A 24257-nucleotide genomic window follows, 5' to 3' on the forward strand; every position below is an offset into this window, starting at 1 on the left:
TTTAATGTTCTCATTTGTAACATGGTGAATTTTGATACATATAGCCCACATAAAAACTCTTTGAGATCCTTAATAATTTTTAAGAGTTCCTAAGATCAAAATGTTTAAGAATTACTGCTGTTAGACAATGATTATCAATTAGGAGGAGGGTAGTATTGCCCCAATGGATGTTTTGAAGATTTTTGAGGCAATTTTAGTTGCCATAATGACTGGAGAGCATACTGGTGTTTGGTAACTGGGATTGGGGATGCTACATGTCCTACGTGATGTAAATTTACATAATGAAAATTTAATCCTGCATTTAAATATAGATATTGATATACATTTAAAATCTGTTTCATGATTGTCTAAACCTAAATTGCATCCTGAAATACATAGTATTATTGATTCAAGCCTTGCAAATGGCTGCCATTTCACACAGTATACACCAAAGAGCTTAATTTAAGATGGTGTCCAAGGCACTTAATTACCTTATTCCCCATTACTTCTCTGACATCTTCTACTCACCTTCCCATTGCACATCCTGCCCCAATATCAGAGGCCTCAAGCACACCAGGCTTTTGGTCTAGCTCTTTCTCTACCTGCATCACTTTTCTCCAGAAGTGTTTCTCCACTTTTCTCCACTTTTCTACTTGGCTGCTTTACCTCCTTCAGTTCTTTGCTCAGACCTCACTTTCTTAATGAGGCCAATTCCGACCACCCCAATTAAATCTATCAGCAGTGCCCCTCGTCCACCCTCTCCAAACCCCTTTTCCTACTCTATTTTTTTCTTTTTTCTTTCTTTTTTTTTATTAACACATATCACTCTCTAATATACCATATATCTAGTAACTATGTTCGGTATTTATTCTCTTTCTCCCCCATTCCCACTGTAAGTAAATTAGAAGACAGTGGACACATTTCCCTTTTCTGTTTGTATGGCCTGGCACATAATAGGCACTCAATAAATATTTGTTGAATAAATCGAGGTATGATTTTATTGTAAACAACTTTCTATTTAGTCCTCCTTTATAATACAGTTCTGGTATTATATTAAAATTTGAAATTGTGTGTCAGTCAGTTTTATTCCAGGATAGTAAAGAGGACATTACAAAATCTTCAATATGAAAAAAAGTATTAGATCTAGTAGGTTGAAAGCCACAATTCTAGGGTGTCAATTTTCTTGCCATAATGAAATCTGCTTCATGACTCAGTGAGAAAAGAGAAGGCTTATTATTATTATTCAGTCCCAGAATCAGACCCAGTAGGGACCTAGTTAAGAGTGTGAGTTAATGTAATTCTACCAATCAGATGTTTAAAATATGTTTAGGTCAGTTGATGGAAAAGGATAAGGTCAAAGCCCCATCTCCAGTGATAAAAGGAGGATGGAAGATGTCTTCAACATATGCTGCTTTCTGTTCTGATGGACCCTATGGAATTCCCTCAACTATAACATTATTATATGTTATGATTGAAATTCCAGTTTCTATAAGGGATAGATGGCAACCTTGATTATATTTTTTAAAAGATGAAAATATTGTCATTTCAAACTGTGGCAACTGAGAAAATTAAGTGAAAGAACTTAATTTGTGCAAGGTAGGTGCAAAATAAAAGGCCCCCATGGGTATGAATTGCTTTCCATGCTATTGAAAGCCTTCTGTGTTTTCAGACATGGCAACAAAGAGGTGGTCACTGGGTCCTCATACACACACATTTTTATAACACATCACATCCAGCAAACTGTGCTCCTTGTCAGCAGCAAAATGACCCTGGACAAAGCCCACCACTGATGGATCAGAATTAACTCTCTATTGCGGGAGCAAGAATATCATTCAGTATCTTTTGAGTCACTTTAATGCTCAAACCAGTAGTTTGCACAAACTGAAGTCATCCACTTGCCCACAAAACAGGTAGCAAGTGAGCAGGGGCGGTACAGACTTTCCCACATTCTTTATCAATATGTCAGTGTTGTGACCTCAAAGAGCAAGGACTAAGAGTGAGAGAGAATTAGCCAGTCAGTGCACCCCATTTAATCCTTGGTGCCGTTTTGAAGATTGCCAGAACAGACGCCCATTGGAGACAATTCTGATGTTTGTTTGATTGTTGTAGGAATGGCTTTTCACCTCTAAAAAGGATTGGGACAATAGAATATATGCTTTAAATTCTGTTACAGATTCTGTTTTATGAGTTAGGGTAAAAGAGTCTCTCAAGTGTTAATTCTCCTGGGAGATTTTTTAAAAAAATAAAGATCCGTAGGAAAAAATAGCCCTTAGTATTTAACTAGATTATGGATAAAAGTATGAGTCTTAATGTAATATTTTTATGTATCTAGTTATAGTAGTTAGGTAACACATATCTAGGTTTTTGTATTATAGAGACTATTAAAAGAATATACAAATACATTTAAGCGAAAAATTCCTCATCATAAAATGTCAGCCTACTTTTTATGTCATTGTCCTTCGCTTTTAAAAGCACTGTGATAGAGCTGTACAATCACCATAGATCACCAGAGTCATAGCCGCTGGAAAACTCTTTGCTTCCTTTCCCTCTTTATGTTCTAGAGTTATAGAATGGCATGCCTCCTTCTCATTGCTCCTGTTGCACCCTTCACTTACCTTTATTATGGCCCTTACAACTCTGCATCATAATTGTGTATTTACATGTCTATCGTGTCCTCTAAACTGTGCATGCCTTGAGAGCTGGACTATGTCTTAATCATACTTATAATTCTGGGGTGAGCAGAGCAACCACTCAGTAAGTAATGAATGCTTCAAAAAGCATTCCTATTTCTCTCTAGAAAATTGTCAACATGGAAAATTGCCATGTCCTCAAGGAACGCTGATTTCCTTCCTAGCTTTCATGGCTATTAAAGCAATCAATCCCACAGCCCCTGCCCTCAACCAGCACTGTCACCATTTCTATTTTCTATCTGAACCAAATTCTCCAGTTTCTAGCATTGCTAAGGAGAGGGATTGACTCTTTTTAGCCAAAATAATGGGGCTTCAAGAAAAGCCAGTTGATACCCACAGGTCTGCTTTAGTCTTGTGACAAAAACGAGTGAGAGGGAGACAACAGATTATATAATCTGTGTTCTCATATATTTAGGCTCTCAGAAATTATCAGAAACAAAATATTCTTCAACTTTGGATGCTGCCTTCATTCTTTGTCCTTCTAGCCACATGGTATTGAATAAAAACATTACAGAGGACTGCTTCGTATCACTGTCTGGAACTTTGCAGAATATAGTGCACTTTAGAGACATCAACTTCATCCTAGAGTCAACCCCACAACCCGGGTACTCTCAGCAAGCAGAGCAGCCTATCAGAGGGCCTAAATGGAATGATAAAAGGATGAAAGGAAGGAATAATTAAGGAGATAATTAATGGTTAGGTCCATTACTAGTATTTCTCTGATTGGTTTTGTTTGTTTAAGTGGCAGATAATCAAGGCTGTAAAATTTAGGTATGAAAAACCAGTCATTTAAAGGATTATTTAGCAAACCAGATAAGCATACTAACTATATGTAGTCACTTTTTAAAAATACAACTGTAGTCCATGCTTTTTAGTGGTAAGTTTACAGAATTTGATGTTGTACATTTACTATTATTTTGGTTGAAATTGCTGTTAATTTTTAATTGCCCTTGAATCATGCAGTGACAGAAGGATACTTCCTAAATAAGTCAAACATAACATAGTGTGGAAAGACCTGATGTTGGCATCCATTACTGATAACTGTAAAAAGATAACTTTTTAAAAGGAAAAGAATAGAAAGTAAACATAAAATTGCCTGCTCTCTCCTTAACCTAAACTTTCCTCTTTGTCAGATTCTAGAAATATCTAGTCTGAGCACCTTGTTGAATGCTTATTCTCCTTGGAAAAAAAAAAAAAAACTGGCTTGGCTAACCTCAATGAATTGTTTTTCAGCATCAAATAATAATATGAGGGTATATTAGATGATTAAATATTGACATCTGCAAATCCTGTTGATTCTCCCTTCAAAATACATCCAGAATCTAACCACATTCCACCACCTAGATTATTTCAATTGCCTCCTAACTCTTCTTCCTACCCCTCCATTGTCCTTTCTCTACCTTATTTTCCAAATAGCAGCTATCAGAGCATGTCACTGCTCATATCAAACCCCTCAAAACCTCCCCACTAAAGAGAGTTAAAGCCAGGTTTTTTCAGAGACCTGCCACTGCCACTCTCTCCGGACCTCTCTGTGTCACCTACTACTGCCCTTCCAACCCCCTGCCTGCCTGATCTCCCCAAAACATTCCCCCAGCCACACTGGCTTCCTGTATATTCCTGGAAATGCCTGGCCCAGCCACTTCTCTGGTCTTTCCAGTCAGTTCCTCTGGGTCACCCAAGGCTCACCTCCTTCATTTCTTTGCCTGCATGTCACTGTCTTAGCGCGACTTTCTCTGCAGCCTTTTTAAAAATTGCACATACGTACCAACACTCCCTATTACCTTTCCCATCTTTATTTTTCCCCATAGTATTTATCACCTTCTAAAACACTATACAATGTATTTATTGTCTGTCTTCTTCTTCAATGTAAACTCCATGAAGCCAGGGATTTTTAAAAAATTGTTTAATTCACTGCTGTTTCCCCAACAAATAGAACACTGCCTGCTACATGGTAAGTAATAAATATTTGTTAGTTGATTGAACCGACAGTCAAAACATTACCCAGCTTTTCCTATGCGTGTGACCTACTAACTACCTAAGATGTGGCACACTTATTTTGAAAGGTGTTGCCTAGTATCTTACATTTAACTGTATTTGGAAAACTGTTTGAATCTGCCTGTTTATGCTTATATCTGAATTCTATGGGAGAAAATAAAGTTGTTGATGTGCCAAATAAAACCTATTGCAGTGTGTTTTAATGAACAAAGTATTCTTTTTTGAACACTATCTTCCATGGAGTGTGTGAGTTGAAAGTGAGAGTGGTAACTTGTAGGCAAGAGGATAAAGACGATTGGAGGAAAAAAGATAATACAGATCCCTAGCCAGAAGTGCCATTTTCACCAGACCTTTAAGACTTCCAGTTCTCTGTTCTTTATTTAAAATTATTCCCAAGACCCAAAATTGAGAAGACTACCATGATGTTAAATTATGCAATTATCCTGGGATATATGAGGCCACTGAACTAACACACACATATTAAATCTCTTTTTTAATATAAAGTTAATAAATTAAAGGTGAGTCAAAGTTTGTACAGCTCATTTTAAGAATTGCAATATGGAAAGTAAATACACTGCTGTATGGGAATACATAGCTTATCTGTCACTGATAGCTAATGAATTCCTTCCCATTAAAATTTAATTGAAAATCTTCAATGATATTTAAACTTTTGCAGAAGTGTAAACTACTGTGACTACAATTCACAATGCATTTAAAACAATTATTCTTTATCATTAAAGTTAATAATATGCACATTAACCTCTTATGTAGTCTAAATCAATATTGTAGTTTAAAAGATATGACCTCTGGACAGCTTTGTCTAAATATTGATTTCATTGTCATTTGTATAAGGTATCAAACAAATTACATGCTGCACTAATATCATTAATGCTTCCCCCATAGAGCCTCTGACTTTATGGGTTCTTATAAAACAGGGCATAACATTACAAAAATATTGAGAACTTCACAAAATATAATTGCCGAAAGGATGAGATTTGAGTATGGCAGGACAGAGTTGTTATAAAAAGATGATAACTTCCAAATCCTTTATTTTCAGTGAACAGAAAAAAAAGAAATACTGCTCTTTAACATGCATATTGATTGTTGATGTTTAGTTTCAAATGGTAGATTTTTTTTCTGCCTCAGAGGGTCTAATTTACCTTCTTGTGATGTCATAGATATCTCAGAAGAAAGTAACTCAATCTTAGTTCAATTAAAATATTATAATTTTGCAATATAGTAGTTTTTCCAAAATAAACTTGATTAGAAACTCCTGTTAATAGTGAATCAGATGAGTTGAAAAAATATATGCCTTAGAGTAAAGGGGCTGAAATTTTCAAATGGCTTTTACAGATTTCTATAAAAACTGATTTGGGGATGGACATGCATCACATTCTCCATCATAATTGCCAGTTATAGAATTATTTTTGCTTTTAAAAATTGCAAATTGAAGTGCCAGCTATATAATTTTGTCTCTTTTACTTTTTTCAGGCTCTAAATTGCTATGAATCATAACAATTGCTAACATCAACCAGTTACATCTAATTCTATTTTGATGGTGGTTTCTTTTTTTAATTTTTAAAATTGTACTTCACTTTTTTGTTTACTATAAAACTTTTTGCAAAAGAGAGATGCTGTGATCCTGACACTGTGAACTGTGGGTGCTACCTACACTAAAAATATTTACCAAAAATCTCTTGTAGGAAAAAGCGACCCATTTTGTGTGGTAGAACTGAACAATGATAGACTGCTAACACATACTGTCTACAAAAATCTCAATCCTGAGTGGAACAAAGTCTTCACATTGTAAGTAGGCATTTCTTTGGGCTCTGAATCCAAAATTGTGTTAAATTTGATTTATTTTTGAGGGTTTAAAAAAAATGTGTGTGTTTATTCTTAACTGATTCACAACTCAATGCATCTGGCCTGCCTTTGCTAACAACAATGAATTTTCCTCCTACCTTCCTGAAAGTGAAACCTGGGGGAAAGGGTATGGCATTTTTCTTTGTTTTCATAGACATTTTTTAAAACTGTGCTTTTTGTATGATTTGGCTAAGGATTTTGCTTCCATTAACTGAATCACCATACCGCTTCTTCCTTTTATACTTTCTATTGAAATTCTTCCCAATTGCATTGACACCAAGGAAGACAAAGCTCTATTTGTTCCATTGCTGAAATCAGCAAACAATCCAGTCTTGAATTCGGCAGATGCTTTAGTTTTGGTTCTTTTCATTTTAGCACAATGAGAATATTAAGTATTGTCCTAGATACCAAAATATCCTTTGAGTTAATTTTCCTTTTGTTTTAGGAAGTTTGTAAACCTTTTCAGTCATACACTGTAAAAGCTGCCAATGCTACACTTATAGTAACTCCTAAGTTCGGTTTTTTAAACGGAGCTTTTGAAATGAACTCTGAACAAAGGAAAATTCTTCAAACAGAAGTACTTCTTTAAAGTTTTCTAACATAATTCTATTTTTTTGTATATGAAAAACTGTGAAATTCTTCATCAATTTATTATGTCTCTGCTTAAGAGCCAGTAACCAATAAGCTTTAACTCTCTGACCAATTTATTTTTAAGGAATTCCACATTTTTACAAGAGATAAAAGCCTGGTCAGGAGACTTGTACTCCTAAGAAGATTGCGGAGAGTGTTTTTCTCCAGAATGCACAATTGAATGAATAGGTTTGATTATTATCAAAGCCATTAATTGATTGTGCCCTGATAAAGCCTCTCCTCACATATGGTTGCAATTTTTCAGTAATTAATATATTCACTTTATTGTTTTCTCTTAATTTATGTTTTCTTGGTAAACAGTTTGATCAAAGAATAAATGCTGTCAACAATTTGCACTTATTTTCCAGAAACAAAAATATGAAGAGAAGAGCTCACGCAGTCATTTATTAACATATGTTGTCTTTGGAACATAATGGAACACTGCTTAATTTCTAAATTCCAGGGTGGTACAATAACTATATGTTACATTTTTTCCATTCTGTTTTTTGTGCTTCTTAATTTTTACTATAAATCTAACGGAAACTAAGTCAATGATTTGGTGAGGGCTATAAACAAATAAATAATAGGAGATGTCCTATTATTATAAAAAAGAATAATTACATAAAATATACTGTAACTCTTGCTGATATCAAACCTAGTGGTGTTTTATGTAGGGTTAATGGGAAGGTATGAATTGTGATAATTAGAAGAAAGAAAAGTCTAAAAACTACCAGTGCTACTTCTTGATTTTTTAAATAACTTATTCTGTGCCCAGTGCCCATTCAGATGGGAAATTTTATTTCATTAAAAAATGATAACTTGAAATTACAATGGTGTTTAAAGTTACAGATAATAGAACCATCACTGTAGTTGACTTAGGTGCATTATGGGAAATTCTGTCAGATACCAAGCTACCTTGTGTATGTCTGTATGCAAATAGCATGCTTACAAACACACATAAAATCAGCTGGAGCTATCTAAATTTTCAAAACTATTCTTGTTCTTGCTCCCACTGATGAAATCTTTTTTTCTTACATATATTTATTATGCAGCAACATTAAAGATATCCATTCAGTTCTTGAAGTGACAGTTTATGATGAAGATCGGGATCGAAGTGCTGACTTTCTGGGCAAAGTTGCTATACCATTGCTGTCTGTAAGTTTTATTCACCTGACACACTGTTCTGTGTTGCTTTTGCTCACGGAAAAAAAAAAAAAAGAAAAAGAAAAAGAAAAGAAAACTCTCAGCTTTGTGTCTGTCATTTCTCAACCAAGGTCTGTAATAAGAACACTAAAAATTTTAACATACTCAATTCACGGCCATGTTGAATCCCATGATAGTTAATTTTTCCTGACAGACTTGATCCTGGTAATGAACAGGTACTTGTCAGAATTGCCACAGTTGTTTTGGGTTCTCTGTCAGTTTCAGCAGCTGGGGGTCAAAGGTCACTGAGGGAGTGTATTCAGTGGAGACCGCGAGACAGACGGCTGTCATGTCCTTTTCCCGCAGATTCAAAATGGTGAACAGAAAGCCTACGTCTTGAAAAACAAGCAGCTGACAGGGCCAACAAAGGGGGTCATCTATCTTGAAATAGATGTGATTTTTAATGCTGTAAGTCTTAACTTTGGCTTTTTTGTACTGCTAAAGAGTTCAGTTTCATGAAAGCTTTTGTTTCTGATTTGTAGAGAATTTCTGTCATTCCTCATTTTCTCTAAACCTTGATGTATCCTGGAGAATACGCTTCTGCCACTGCCTGGCACACCCACACTTTCTGTTATAGTTGGCGAATGCTGCTGCGGTTGTGTTCTGGCCGCTGTCTGCCGGCATAAGAAAGGGAAGCGCATGCATGTGCAACTGTATACATTTATATTTTATGAGCACAGCAGCCAGGACTTTGAAACTTTAGAAATTATTGCAAATTGAACTGCGTGAAAAACGTGTAAACATTTGTAATATATTAATCCATAACAGACACATATGTTGATGTATAGGTGAAAGCCAGCTTACGAACATTAATACCCAAAGAACAGAAGTACATTGAAGAGGAAAACAGACTCTCTAAACAGGTAAAAAGCAAGAAAAGATTAATCCCTCTGGGAAGACCTGATTATATCTGTAAAACATCTAAGTAAATTCAAATAAACTTTAAAGGTATGGAGGGGGGAAGACTGGAATTTTTGATCATCTACTTATAGAAAATGGTGCTTTTTTTCATTCTTTCTGATTCTTTCTTCCTTCCTTTCTTTAAAAGATCAAACAAGGACAATACCAAACTAATAAATTGGATGGGGGTGGTCATAAAGGAAAGGGGATACTGTAGGTGATGCATTTAATGGATATGTATTCATGCGTTAGCAAAAGAATGATCATTTTGAACATCAAATGCAATTTGATTGGCATGGAATGTGTAAATGAGAACACCAAAAGCCGAGGTTCAAATATATGTCCAGACCACCCACAGGTATGATGCAGGTGTGTGTAAAGCGAGCCCAGCATAAGCTCTTCCCTCTAATCCAGATGCGAGGAGGCTCCATCTTCTAAGGGAAACCTTCCTACTAATTAGATTTTAACTATGATCTTTCAGAAGTAAACTTTTATTGTTTTTAGCTAAGAAAGTCAGATTCAGGAAATCTGATTTTTCTATCATGAAGGGAATTTAAATTGAGCTTGATATCTATTGCTTATAATTTTAAATTAGACTTAATATCAAGTTTTTAAAAAGTGCTAAACCACCCCTTTTAAAAACGTTTACATCTGATTCAAGGGCTAAACTAAAATGTATTTGTTACAGCTAAAAAGTTTGCTGAACATATTTGTGCCTTGAAATATTTAATAATTTTTGTAATATTAGAAGCTTAAATATATTTTTACTTTTAATCTAATAAATTCAGCAAAACAATGGAGTATTTGGTTGTTTAAAGGAAGTATGTGAGTTACAAATGCAATGTCTAAGTAGACATGTAAATAACATTTTACCGCAATTATACATAAAAGTAATAAAAGTAGTTCTTAATGTAAGGTGATAGGGGCAAAGAAGGAAAACTAATAGATAGACTCTACTTTGCCAGCAAGGCATTTCAATTTTAGCAACTTGTTAAAACTGGCATGCACATACATGTATCTATATTTACACATTTTTTTGTATATGACCTCAGTAAACTTTACATAGCTACTTCTTTAAAATATTAGATCAGCGTTGAAGTATATTGGGAAGTAACAAAATGTTAACTTGCAGACGTATAATTATTCTAATTATTAATATAGCTATGGTAATTTTTTGAACCATCAAATTATACATGGGCTATTCTTTTTTACCGTTGTAGTCATGCCTTAATTTTAAATTTTAATTTCTAATTATATCAATTTTCATATGCTTGTTTTAATAAGAAATTTTATAAAGCACTTAGTTACCATACATTTTTCCCTACTTGCAAAATTATGAAAAAATAATGAGAAAACATAGGTTAAATTTTTTGTGGGAGAGTTACAGATATAGATAGATAGAAGATAGATAGATAGATAGATAGATAGATAGATAGATAGATAGATAGATAGACAATATGATAGTAAGAATGGGAGGAGTTCTACTAAAATGGTGATAACATTTTGTTGTCTATAAGAAAGCAATTCTGGATAGGTTTTTCTATAAGACCCTAAATAAAAACATTCCAACTTCACTTTGAAATATCTTGAAATTAAACCATTTGATGAATCTTAAAACCACAATAAGATTTAAGAGTTTAAAATTAATAAAGGTGCATAGTATGTAAGTAGCAAAAATAAATTTTAGTCTGTTAGAATGTTTTTTTCTTGTGAGCAAAGGTAGTCCAACCTACATGTTAACATTATTTAAAAAATTGTGTTTAGTTAAGAAGGCAGTTCTTTTCACTTTCTCAGAAATAAATTCTTTAACTTGCGAGCCAAATTGTTTGGTATGTTCTTGTAACTTTATTAACTTTCTGAATCCTTTTTAAGTCACAATAAGCTTGAAGAATTTTGCAGTATATCTGATGGTTTTTAGTCTTGCAAATTATAATAATATTTTCATTTTCCTTACAGCTGCTACTGAGAAACTTTATCAGAATGAAACGTTGTGTCATGGTGCTGGTAAATGCTGCATACTACGTTAATAGTTGCTTTGATTGGGATTCACCCCCAAGGAGTCTCGCTGCTTTTGTGGTATGATCATACTGTATTACTTACATTGTTATTCATTAAATTCAGTAATCAGAGCTGCATGTTTCTGTGGCTATAGTAACAGTTATGTTGATGTGGCCATTTTAAAACTCCTATTTTAAGACTTGACTGGACAGATTTGCCGTGGGCAGGAACCTGATGGATTGTACAAGGTCTGAGTCTAAGAATACATTTTCCCCCCTCAGATTTCCGGAACGCAAGACATCTCAGCCAATGTATCATTTTCTCTGTGACAGTTAAAAAGTAAAATTTTACATATTGCATAATTCCAAACCCCAATAGGACAGCCAAGGAAAGTCCTCCATGTGAAAAATAATAATAGTAATAATCTCGACCATTCTCAATTTGATTTTATTTGTTCTATAGTTATTTTTTTCAAGATATGAAAATCGTTGGTAGTAGAATGCTACCAGTGCTACTTGGTAATGCTTTAACATGCGATTCAATTGGAAGTGGATGTGACCTATTTAAGAGATGTTTTATTATTTCTGAGATTTCTAGCTTTTAAGAAGTCACAAGTGAGAATTCGATAGATCCAAAGAGTCCTTTAATATGTTCATCTTGTGGCCTTTTACTTTGATTATTTAAAAACTGCTGATGAGACCAACTGGCAGAGCTAGACTATCCAAAAGAATACTTTGCTCTGAGCTTTAGCTGGGATTTTCTTCTCTCACATTATTTTGGTTTATTCAGGATTTCAGTTTGAAGTTTAAGTAGAGTGGTTCTTTTGAAATCCTTTATTTTATTTTCATGTCTGTTCGAATATGAGTACCTTATGCTTCCTTATAGTTGCCAGTTTAGCAGAATACGACTTTATTATGGGGGCTTGCAAGAAGAGCCATAATTATAGTAACAAATCAACATTTTAGTATTACCATTCAAATGAGTGTATGCACATCTGTTTAGTACTTTGAGCTCTGTCTTCCTCTCAGGCCTTGTATGAGACTTTCATTAATGTCTGAGCACATGGAACAAAGAGTGTGTATGTCCTTTTGTGTTGTAAGTTACCAGAAAGTTGGGCAGCCTGCTTCCCATAGACGTGTTGTTGTCTCCCTAAAGAAAGAGATTGTCATTGTCGTTAAGTTTTAGAAAAAAAAAATCTCTCTCTCTCTGTCTCTCTCAATATTCTTTTTGCAGCTCTTTCTCATAATAAATATATTGTGGTACTATTAAACAAACTTTATTCTGATTTTTCCCTAGCCAGGAAGTACTTTGACATTGATGAGAAAAAATGATATTGAGTTTCTATGTCTGTTTTGGACTATTACTTCCAGGTTCTATGGGGTCATATAACAGATGCAAAAAAAAAATTATCCTGTAAAGATCGTGCTGCCATTTTTGATTCACTCCTTCCAAAATCATTCCTCACAGCTGTTTGTAAAATTTGAAAACACAGAAATGTAGATAATTGTATTATTTGTTCAGCAACATTCATTTTGAACACTTTAGCATTACAGTGTATTGTGTAAGTCTTCATAAACTTCTGACTTCTGGAGGTCACTTGAGTAAAATGAAATTCAAGATGGCAGCCATTTTTTTTGCAATTTCCTTTTGATTCTAAAAAAAAAACACCCCAAGCACTGGAATTCTGACCAATTTATGTACATTTACATGATATTACTTGAGTGATTTGACTGTAAGGGGGTCAAATTTCACTGGAGAAGAAATGTAATAGTATTTGTCTTAGCTGGTAGTCAGTGTCTGACGGATTCAGTCCTATGAAACACAAGCTGAATGCAAGAGGTTTGCAAAAAAAAAAAAAAAAAAAAAAAAAAAAAAAGAGGGAACCAGGCATAGTAAAGGTGGGAAAGGGCCTGCTGACACAGATGGTGAAAAAAGAGAACGCAAACTACGATGTGAACACACAGTAAGAGTACTTTGGAGAAGAACCCATAATATTACCTGTATTTCACTGGAAAAAAAGAAGCTCTGAATCACATTCTATTGAATGTGATTAAAAAAACTAATAACAAAACCAAATGTCATTTATTAGACCTGCACTGGGAGTTCTATGAGAATGGGAACCCTGCCTTTTTAGCCTAGTACTCCAGCATCACCTGCACAGTATCCAGCACTTAGTAAGCTCTCAGTATAAATAGCTGACAAAATCAGTTGACCAATCTATGAACCAATCAGTTAAGCTGAAATATTTTCTTATATGGAAAGCTCATTCTTCAGTGATGCCAGATAAATAAGGGTTTGCTCTAATGAAGCTAGTTATTAAATCATGATAAACATAGCTTAGTACTATTGTAGCACATTTTCCTGGAGTTTCCATTTATATTCTAAACTACTTCATAATTCCTTATCAATCATTTATTCTAACCTCTGATTAAGTTCTAATATAAAAATATCCTTCCACAATAATGACAAAAACAACCACTAATATTTGTTAAGTACTTATTATGTGTCAAGGAACTGTTCTACATGCTTTAGTGAATTTAATATTCCCAACAACCTTATGACGTAGTGTTAGTTTTCCAATATACAGAAGGAAGAAACTAAGGCACAGAAAGGTTAAGTAGCTTGCCCAAGGCCACACAGCAGATACTATTTCCTTTCTAAAAGAGTTTTTAAAATACATATACCTTGTAATTTTAATATCACAGCAGTTCTGAACAAAAACTACTTGGGATATTCATTCATCTTATAGATATTAAGTTATATATTTAAAATTAGGCCAGTTTGTTGAAAAGAACAGCTTTCCATTAGGAGAAGGGTATGAACAGCACCCCATTGTTACAAACACGTTGTTTCCATCATGCCCTGTTGATAGATCATGGGTCTATTATCATAATACCAGTTCTACTTGGCCCACTTTTTTTATAAATGCCACCGCCTCACAGAGCACAGGCATTTCTATCATTATGTGGCTTGGTTTTAGGCCCAAGTTAGTAAACTTTATAATGTTTAAGTGCCTTTTTTCTATTCTATTTTAACTTTTTTCTAATTTATTGTCCAAAAATAAATGTAGAATAATGAAATAAAAGTAAAAAACAATCTTTTTTTTTTTCTTTTAATCACTATGTCAATTAAAGTAGAGAGAATAAGAAATGTAGGCTTAGGACAGTTCCAGCTTCTGTAACACTACCTCTGTGCCATAGGGAAGAGTCAAAGCCAGCTGATGGTATTAGAGACAGGCATTGGTCTGGAAGGTGATGGATAAAATATAAGCAGACATGTTTCTGGGCGTGAGCTTATTTTGTGTGCAATGCTTTTGGTTTTAAAATTTTACTGTGAATATTGTCTGCCTAAGAATGAACACAGACATGTGTAGTGCAGAAGGCACTGCTCGTCTTTGGGAATCATCTATTGTAGACATGGAAATGTCTCATAAATTGGGCCTAATTTTCATCAGGCTCTTGACCAGACATTTGTGTTCTTGTGGATGTCAGTGGGTGCAATATGGGGGAAGAAAGAGTGCACATTTTCTCTTTCTTTCCAGTACTGTCATTTCTCACTGTAATGAGCACAAAAATAATTGGACAACTGAGCTATCAGTAAAAGGACACACTTCAGTGTGCGTCAAAGAATTATTTTACAGGACAAACTTTAATCTTTAAATGTGATTGTAGATAATTTGTGGTACCATCTGTCCATTTGGAATTGTTTTAGCCTTTTCTGTCGTTATACAGTAAGTGCTGCTGTGTTTAACATTAACATTTGATATTTTACACATTTAATTTCTGTTCTGCTGTGTGGTCCTTGGGGAACGGAGTGCTAGTGCTACATGAGAGAGACAAAGTATTGATCAGTTAACATTTCAGCTACATTTATGTATGTCGCAAAATTAATGAAAATGCCAGACAAAAATGTCAGAGTGCACAAAAAGGTAGAATTTAAATTTGGTACTTTAATGAAAAGTCTTAAGATGTGCATTATCAAAAATGTCCTCTTGCCTTTAAAGTACAATTCCTAACAGAATAACTAAAGGGAGACACATATTTTACTTAGAGGAACAATGAACATGAATTATGAAGGGATGTCAACTCTTCAAAGTACCTTGTGTTCGAAAAACGGCATGTTTGAATGTTTAACTGTTAGTCATAAAATACATTTCTTTCTGTTCAGATCTGGAGGGCTACTGACTTCAGCCCTCTGTCCTGAGCAGCCTACGAGGCAGGTTTCCTACTGAGATTCTCTCCCTAGGTTTTCCTTGGTATTCATGTGTTCCTTTTGTGTCAAAACCAAGAATTCCCTCTACAGCAATTTATTGAAACCACTCTGGTTCATTATTTGTTTTTTTTTTTTTTCTGGGTCCTTTTCAAATGCCTAGTTTTCCTTTGCTTCCAGATAATTTGTGCTCCACCTTTATTCAATCCCCATTTTAGTAAAGGATCATATTTGGGACAACAGCTACTCCCAGAAAGCTGGGCCATTATGCGGAAGAGAGAAAAAACAAAGATGATGTATGCAAAGAATGACATGAGGCAGCTCTGTATAGCCAAATGATTTCTTTTAAAAAATGGAGGAAGCACGGCAAAGGAGGAGGAACTGGATTTGCAGAGGCAATGGGAATATACTACAATGACCAAAGACAATAGGCTCCTACAGACACCTTATCATGTACTTCCTTCCCATGCAGAAAGTCTGCTGCTATTAAACAACATATGGATTTTTAAAAAGTTATTACAAACCCTAAGGACATCTAAAGTGGCTTTCATGATCAAGGATCAAAATGGGAGAATTGCTTAAGAAGAAGTATCAATGTGAAAACAAAGGCATGTCTTCATCACCTGTAGTTTAAGTCTTAATATTCACATTAAGGCACAATGAAATGTAGGATAATTACATTGAACATACTGAAGGTCACTTTAAGTTTACAACAGAAATGTCTATTCTGAAAATTTAAGAGATAATAGTACTACTACACCAACAAAATTATGCTTCAAGTCTATGACAATTTTCAAATGATTTTTATAGAAGAGTTTTTGTTGTTATTGCTACAATTTTTTTTAGCACTAGCAGAGAAGTTGGAAATGTACTAGATGTAACTTTTGTTACTTTCCCCACAATAGCAAAAGAGAAGTACTCCTGAAAACCAAAGAAACAAGTACAAAGGCAAAATGATCTACAATTGATGGTCTTACTGTCATACTCATGAATTTCCCTAAAATTTTGTAATTATCAACTCTTAAGCCTTTTTGCCCATCTTACTTTATATATGTTTCCCCTGACATACACACTTACTAAACAATACTTCCAATTTAATCTATACAAATTTAGAAGCTACGTTAAACATTTTCTCACAAATGTGCAAGTAAGGGAAGAAGAAAACCTATATAAAATTTCACTGATTTAAAAGATTATATATTTTTAAGGTTGCCCGAAATTCCTTTTGCAGAGTCAAGAAGTATTGACACTTAGAAGTTTCTCGTGCCACAATTTTCTTTACAGTAAATAGATTGTGCACCCAATTCATCTGGACATGCTAGTACATCAAATTGCTACTCAAAATGTACATTTTCCCCAAATTTATCTCAACTCCAGAGAAGAAATTTTTTACAAACATTGTCCAGAATTACATGAAAAATTGTAAATTAGGTTTTCCTAAGTGTTGCCTTTCACAGTGCATTACATATAAATTCCTGAAATGATATAAAAGGCCCCCAAACAGTATAAGGTACGAATGAGCTAGGTTTCAGATTTGGTCACTATTGGCTAAAATCAACCCTGAATCTTAGGAAATATAGCAAACCAGATAATAATAGAACAAAACGTTTTCTCTAATCCTTCCTGAGGAGTGAGGCTCTAGTTCAGTTTGTGGGCCTGTTTAATTGTGAAGTTATTTTTGTTTTGTTTTTGTATCTGCTAAATCTACAGTGCAACAATTGGCTCAAATCAGTGCTTCGTTCTCTTTAAATGATGCCAAGGTCCTTTTATGTTTATTTTAATAGATGTCAGCAAAAGGGCTTTCTGCTCTTTGGAGGGAGATAATCACATAAGCCACAGGGTCTTCTACTCTCTGAAAGGCATATTTCTCCTAGATTTTATTTCATATTTACAAGAAGAAGAATTTAATCCCTGTAGCAGGTCATACTCATGTTTTCTATGATCCCTGCTCTTCTGCCTTTGTCCTCTAACATGGAAAGTAGTAGAATGCTGTAATTTTGAAAACTTTTCTTCTGTGAGTGATTTGAGGAAAAGAAAACGATTTTATTTTTTCTCAGGTATAGTGCTATTGTTCTATGTTATAGTCAAAAAATTAACAAATATCACCAGCATAATTATGATACCATATTGAATCTCAGAATTAGCTTTCGCATGTGCCTCAATGATGCTATCAATAAAAGCTGGAGTGGTGGAGACACCAAAGCCTCGGTGTGTTTTTTCTGGCTATATGGCTGCTGCCCCACTTCACTTCAGACTTCCTCCTTGCATTACTTCTCTGGTCGTTTCAGCCCCCAGACCTTTATAAGACCCTTTAAAAATTGTTACATGGTCAATATTTTACAACTGAGTTGACTAACAACCAAAAAATTATGAAATAATGAATCAGAGATGTCTCACTACCTGTCCCCAGATTCCTAAACCAATGTTCTTGTCTTCTGAAGGATTTTCTACTTTGCAATTTTGATTTTAATTGTAAGAGACAGGCATGCTGAGCAAATTGGCAAGCCATATTCCATTGCAACATATTATGAAATAAAGTACTTTGCAAGGGAAAAAAGTTTAAATAAATGATCTAATTATAGAATTTATGTTAGCAAAATGTAAAGTAGGAATAATAACTCTTCTGTAGGGTTGTAAATTATAACAGAGATCCAGCCATTAATATGCTTTAGTCATTAAGTTCACTCTCCATGTGTTTTCATTCCCCTTTCTATCAGGTAAAAATTAAGAAATAGAGGCAGAATGCTTTCTGTTGTCCAATTTTCCTATGTTGACTAGATGTGCAGATATTTGTTACAATTATGAATGTGTTCGTTAATTTACCAAGCAAGAAGCTAACCTGAAATGTTAAGGAAGTTGTTCCCATTTTACTTTGCCTTTTCTCTTGCCATCATTTATCATATTTTAAATTGTAGTAAGAACTGGGAATAGACACAGCAGGCTTGGCCACAGGTGAGTCTGTGAGTGAAGACTCTGTGGTGTGTCTTGTACTTTGCTGTGATGACAGAGGTCCAACACTCAGCAAGTGGTAACACTGAGAGATCAATAACAGAGTAGTCATCAGTTATTGGTTCAAATAGCTGAAATAATGAAGAGAAACTCAGAGAAAAACTAAGAGGCAAGGAAAGACAGAAAGCATATCAAAGTGCAAATAGATATTTGGATTTGAGAAATCAAAGTCAGCTCTCATTTTAAGGACAGGAGTAAAATATTTTAGAGACAAAGTGTGGCCTTTATTTGATCTTAAACCAGTGTTTCTCAATTTTTCTTTTCCTATTCACTGCCCTAAGGAGAAAAATTTCACTTGAGAGAGATTAAATACTAAGGGATAAGATTTTGTCAGGGGATATTCAGCTTTAGAGGGCCACAAATCATTATAACATCTCAGATTTCTGTTGCTTCCCCCCACCTCCACCTCAAGAACCAGTTTTTACCCCCTTGGGTGTCACATTGACCCCATTGTGAACGCATGCTCCAAATGAGGGTTAATACAAGTTCAACTACATTTACGTTTATACTCCTGGTGGTAAAGTTTAGTTTGGATTTTCTAGAGTTTGCATATCATATAAATTATTCCCATAAAGAACTAGTCTGGAGACAGAGCATTTGTGATCTCCATACAAAATTATTAACTACATTAGAGTCCAATTAAAGGATAGGTGTTTGTTTGGCTTTATAGAGATCGAAGAATTTGATCTTCCCTCTTACGCAAACCCATGTGAGGGTTTTCTTCTCTGTCCCAATTCCAAACATGCACTGTTGGAGAAGTCCAGAAGTCCACATGAATTTGGACTAAGTAAGATGACTTCTCTCATTATGAGGGTTTGATGGGTTTTGTCCATACATTGCACTGTATTTATAACTAATAGTTACTCTTTATATTTTTAATGAATATTATGTCAGACATATAAACATATATTTCCTTAGGTTTAGTTACCTATTAGATCTTCATTGGAAGTGTTGGGGAAGGGGGAAAGGATTTATAATAGGAGAGTGATTTAAAACAGTGAGGATAATTGTTCTGCTGGCTGTTTTGCATGGCAAGTTACCCAGTTCACCATAGGTCAAAAAAATTTTACTATTGTAATTTACCAGTAATATGTAAATATATGATGTTTTATATCCCATGTTCCTATATATAAGTAATCTTCATGGATTTTCCATAGTTAAGGCATTCTGTACAGTTCCTGCCAAGCATATTTCAGGCAATTCTTAAATGTTTGAAACAAGAATTTTTCATCCAGTGTTGTCATAAAATGTCAGCAAATTAAACAATACTTCCCTTAGTCAATTAATCTTTTGGATTGAACTTAAAATAATAGATCACCAAGGTTAAAAGGAATGCATTAATTACCACAAGTTAATATACTGTTTGTATAAGAGAGGTGTTATATTTTGAAGTGATATTAGTAGAGTAATGGCTAGCACTCAGAAAAGTAATTCATAAATGTAAAAGTTCAGATAGCTGCATTTTCTTTTTCTAGTTAGGCAGCAACATTGAAAACTTAAAGAGGGTCAGTATATATCTGGTTTCGTTTAAATTCTTTTTGTTTTGGTTTCATTATGTTTAATTAACACAAAATAATTGTACATATTTATGGGGTATAGTGTGGTATTTCCATACATGTATACAATGTGTAATGATCAAATCAGAGTAATTAGCATAAGCAGCACCTCGAACATTTATAATTTCTTTGTGTTGGGAGCATTCAAAATCTTCTAGCTATTTGAAAATACACAATAAATTGTTGTTAATTATAGTCTCCATACGCGGGTGTTGAACACTAGAACATATTCTTCCTACTAGCTATACTTTCGTATATGTTAACCTCTGGCTCTACCCTTTCCCTCACTGCCCTTCCCAGCTAAATTTTTTTAAATAGAGTTTTGTTCTTCTATGGCAAGAGCCTATTGCACACCTCAGCCAGGAGGCTGGCATTTTAAGAGAGCCCTTTAACCTAGGTTCTACTGGCTTGACTGAGTGTGCACTTTTTCCTTCATTTTTTAATTCTCAGAGTATCAGACTTCTATCACAGTTCTATTTCTGTCTTAAATCTTGGCTGATATGTAGTTAAAATGGAATGTTTACCATATAGACTCCAAACCTCCAAACAAAATGTAGAGGTCTGTTTTGTAAGACAGTTGCTTAGACCTCGGAACACATTTCTCCACAGTGGAAATGTCATAGATCATGACGTAGAATCGCTTAACAAAGACTACTGATCCCTTCATAGAGTTCTAGCTGTAGAATGGAAACATCACATGGAGAAAGTAGATTCAGTGGAATTCTGGCTTGGTGTTTGGAATGCCAGAACCCATCTAACCCAAACCCAGCTTCAGGATAGTGCACCTTCCTAATGCAAGGATACAGAGCCTAAAAGTTGGAGATTGTGTGGGCTTTTAATGGTGCAGATGAAGTCATAGAATGGTACAACTGGAAGGGAGGTTAAAGATTGTTTTACAGGTCAGGAGACTGAAGTGTTAAGAGACAAAATGACTTGCTAACATAGTAACTCTCGTTTTCCCCCGATAACTAGTAATGGAAGCTTCAAAGACAGCAACGATGAGAAGAAAGGTGAAGTTTGTAAGTTAAATTGTCCTTAGTTAAGGGAAGCCAGGTGTCTGCCATTGTCCTGTAGCATTCTAAGTGTAAAATTGGACTCCTGGTCCTTGGTATTTCCTGTTAAGGAATGTGTTGATCTGGGAGGGCTAGAATTGCCGACTTGATATAATACGTCTGTATGCAACGTGCTTAGGGTTATTCCTGCAGTGTAAGTAATAAATGTGTGCCTTATGTTTTGATGAACTTTTCTGTTAGCAGAAATCACATCACACTATAGCTCCACAAAGCACTGCAGAGATGTGTGTATAGTAATCACAAACTCTTAAAGAGTTCACTGTGTGTTTAAGTAAGGCATATTTTAGACAAGAAATATCATATGGCCTCCAAGTAGTATAAATGATGTTTTCCCAAAAGTAAATGCCGACTCATTAAGAATATATTTCCCAGGTTTCAAATATATATTTTCACTGAGTTGCTTAAACAGCTTAAACTACCTATATTGATCTATATTGATTAAATGGTAGCTAAGATGAACCTGTCCGTGGCCTAAATTTTCATTAGACTAAATAAATGCCAGGAAAAAGTGTGTGTATTTGAATTACTTAGAAAAACTGGTGACCCAGCTTCATTGTATTGCTGTCTTTCTAAATTTCCTTTAAAATTATATGGATCCAAATTATTCCAGCATAAAATTCAATGACAGAATGGAATAGCATATTCCTTTACAAAGTAGTGGCAGTACTGAAATAATACTTTGGGCATATTTTGAGATATTATTTGAATTCGGAAGGTGTTGCCCACTTTGTTATTTAAGTTATGTGAGGTATAGTTTGCTATACATTTGGTGCACAAATTTATTGCTATTGGAGATACTGGAGTGAAGAAAGAGAAATCAACTGTATGAAATGCTTTGACATCCTTAAGTAGAAGGACCTGTGGATAATTTAGACTTGAATAATATTTGGCCACAACAACATAGATTTTTGTTTCTGAGAACTATGTAGTCCTTCAACGTTTGTATCAGTATGAAAAAGTATTTAACTTAAAATTATTGTTAGATAATATTCTAGACTGGATTTAAGAATAGGAGGTAATTCACAAGAAAAAATGTTCCATCAGCGTTTGTCACAAATGCCTGGCTCTCCAAAAATGTACTGAAGACATATTTAATAAGACTTAGGTTCTATTTCTAATTGGCTGGAATGTTTAACCTAAGTTTAAGCAACTAGAAAATACAACAGATTATAAACTGAAAAATGTCATTTGTCAGTATTTTTAATCCATTACCAGAGCCAGTGACAGGAAATAAACTCAGGCTGTTCTGCTCAAAATGCATTTCACTTGCCATTAAGAGATCTTCCCTCGTTTTCATGCACACTCAATAAAGCTGTGTTGAGTGGCTGACACAGATGACTTCAGCCGCAAAACTTGAAGTTAAAGCTATAATATTGTAAGAGAAACCCCCAACAGTGGTATCAGATGAAGCTGAGAATAAATGTGGTGTATCAGGCATCATAAAAGGGTGAATGGGGGATACATTTATGTCCTCTTCTATCTGCTGTGAGATCCATACATAAGATTCACACTCATTATTCTCGTCATCTTAATGAGATCAGTGTGGGAACATTTCTCTCCTTTCTCTCTTGACTGTCAGAAATGGGTTACTCCATTATTTTTCCTTCCTCTCTCTGCTTTTAAGGGACTAGTTATATTTTCTTGAAAGGCCAGAAATGTTAACTGGTTGCAGCAGGCAGCCCCAGAGTGTCGCGTATAAAGGCTTCAGGCTTTTGGTAGAGGCCACAACTGTTTTAGGTCTCTTTCTTGCTCTCACTTTCTTTTTCTCTCACACGTGCTTTTATTTCCTTTTAGACTTTTGTTATTTGCCATATTTCCCAAGGTGTTTCCCTAGAAAATAAAAGATAATTTATCCATCTTTCCTGTATAAAGTACCTGAGTATTACCTCTGATTGCTATCCCCCTTCTCATTGGGTTTGCTGCTGTAATTATTTTTTTACACAGTCTTCCTAAACCAAGTCTGAATGCAATTAGTTCAAGTGTCCATGCCATGCAAAAGCCCAGCCTTGAACTCAAAGAGGTAAAATTGGCAAGGGACCAACTTCTAATGCATTTTATCCTCAAATAAATTTCCAGATATGTCAAGAAACAGTCAATGTTTACAATTAAAGCTTCTAGGAGATATTTTTTATTGTGTTTGTAGATGGCGAATTTCCTTAATCCTTAAGGGCAATAACCAGAAATTATGGAAATATGATTTAAGTGATCTAGGTCTATTGATGATTATATTGTAACCACATTGTTTTTGGAAAAGCTTTCCTTTATAGAAGAGGAATGTTAGAGGATTCCTTTGACATGATTGAAAAATTTTAGAGTAGGCATTTTTAATATTTGCGGCCCTCTTAATTATTACTTGTTTAATGTCCCACTGTTAGCACAGGGATTATGAGTTAATAAAAATGTCATAGTATTAGTGTATAAAACACTATATAATTTTCCCCAGGTAACGATTAACAGCATAAGGCTATATTAACAATATTCTTAGTGTACAGTTCCTAAATGTATTTGATTCTCATCTTTTAAAAAGTAATTTTATACTGAAATTCAGTAATAAAATATTTGAGAGATTTAGTTAAGCTAGCTCGTGGAACCTTCTTAGGTATATGAATTTTTTCCAGTGGTTTATATTATATTGTTATATAAAATATCATTCTATTTTAAAATTAATCTGAGAGTTTTAAATGTTGTCTTAACATTCATCAGAGAAACCTTATTGAGATTCGCAAAGAGCTTGTTTATCTCATCACAGTGTTTGTTAAAACAGTTCAAAAATAAAATTAATAAGCCATTAAGTCATGATTACATAATGGTTTTGTTCGCATAGATAACAGGTTCCCTTTTCCCTCTTTCTTCTTAAATAATGTCTTTCTGGCTTTGTTCTGTGGCTGCAGCAGGCTGTTAGTATGTATCTTTATACCATCAGAATGAATGAGATATATCTGTATAAATTATTGATTCACTTGAGCCTACCTCAGTAATTCAGAGCTGAAAACTCTGGCAGCTTATCTAATAGAATGATATAACTAGCAGACTGAAGTTACCTACCACAGCAACAATTGCCAGTTGGGGGGTCAAATGCCCTTTGACCTTTATACCTGAACACCTGCAAATTGAGCTGTATCCCATTCAGAATTTTAAGAACAGGTTCATTG

At 34.5% G+C, this 24257-nt stretch overlaps 1 protein-coding gene across 3 annotated transcripts in view; it reads left to right on the forward strand.

Moving 5' to 3' along the window:
* MCTP1 (multiple C2 and transmembrane domain containing 1) overlaps window positions 1-24257 on the forward strand; it is a 606741-nt gene that overhangs the window by 430780 nt on the left and 151704 nt on the right. For all 3 annotated transcript variants that reach the window (XM_010380609.2, XM_010380611.2, XM_030927232.1), the window contains 5 exons: window positions 6368-6470; window positions 8210-8312; window positions 8667-8768; window positions 9149-9223; window positions 11217-11336. In XM_010380609.2, coding sequence (XP_010378911.2) covers window positions 6368-6470; window positions 8210-8312; window positions 8667-8768; window positions 9149-9223; window positions 11217-11336 — 503 coding nt within the window. The remainder of the gene's footprint in view (window positions 1-6367; window positions 6471-8209; window positions 8313-8666; window positions 8769-9148; window positions 9224-11216; window positions 11337-24257) is intronic.

Source organism: Rhinopithecus roxellana, chromosome 3 (genome assembly GCF_007565055.1).
Source record: "Rhinopithecus roxellana isolate Shanxi Qingling chromosome 3, ASM756505v1, whole genome shotgun sequence".
Taxonomy (NCBI): Eukaryota; Metazoa; Chordata; class Mammalia; order Primates; family Cercopithecidae; genus Rhinopithecus; species Rhinopithecus roxellana.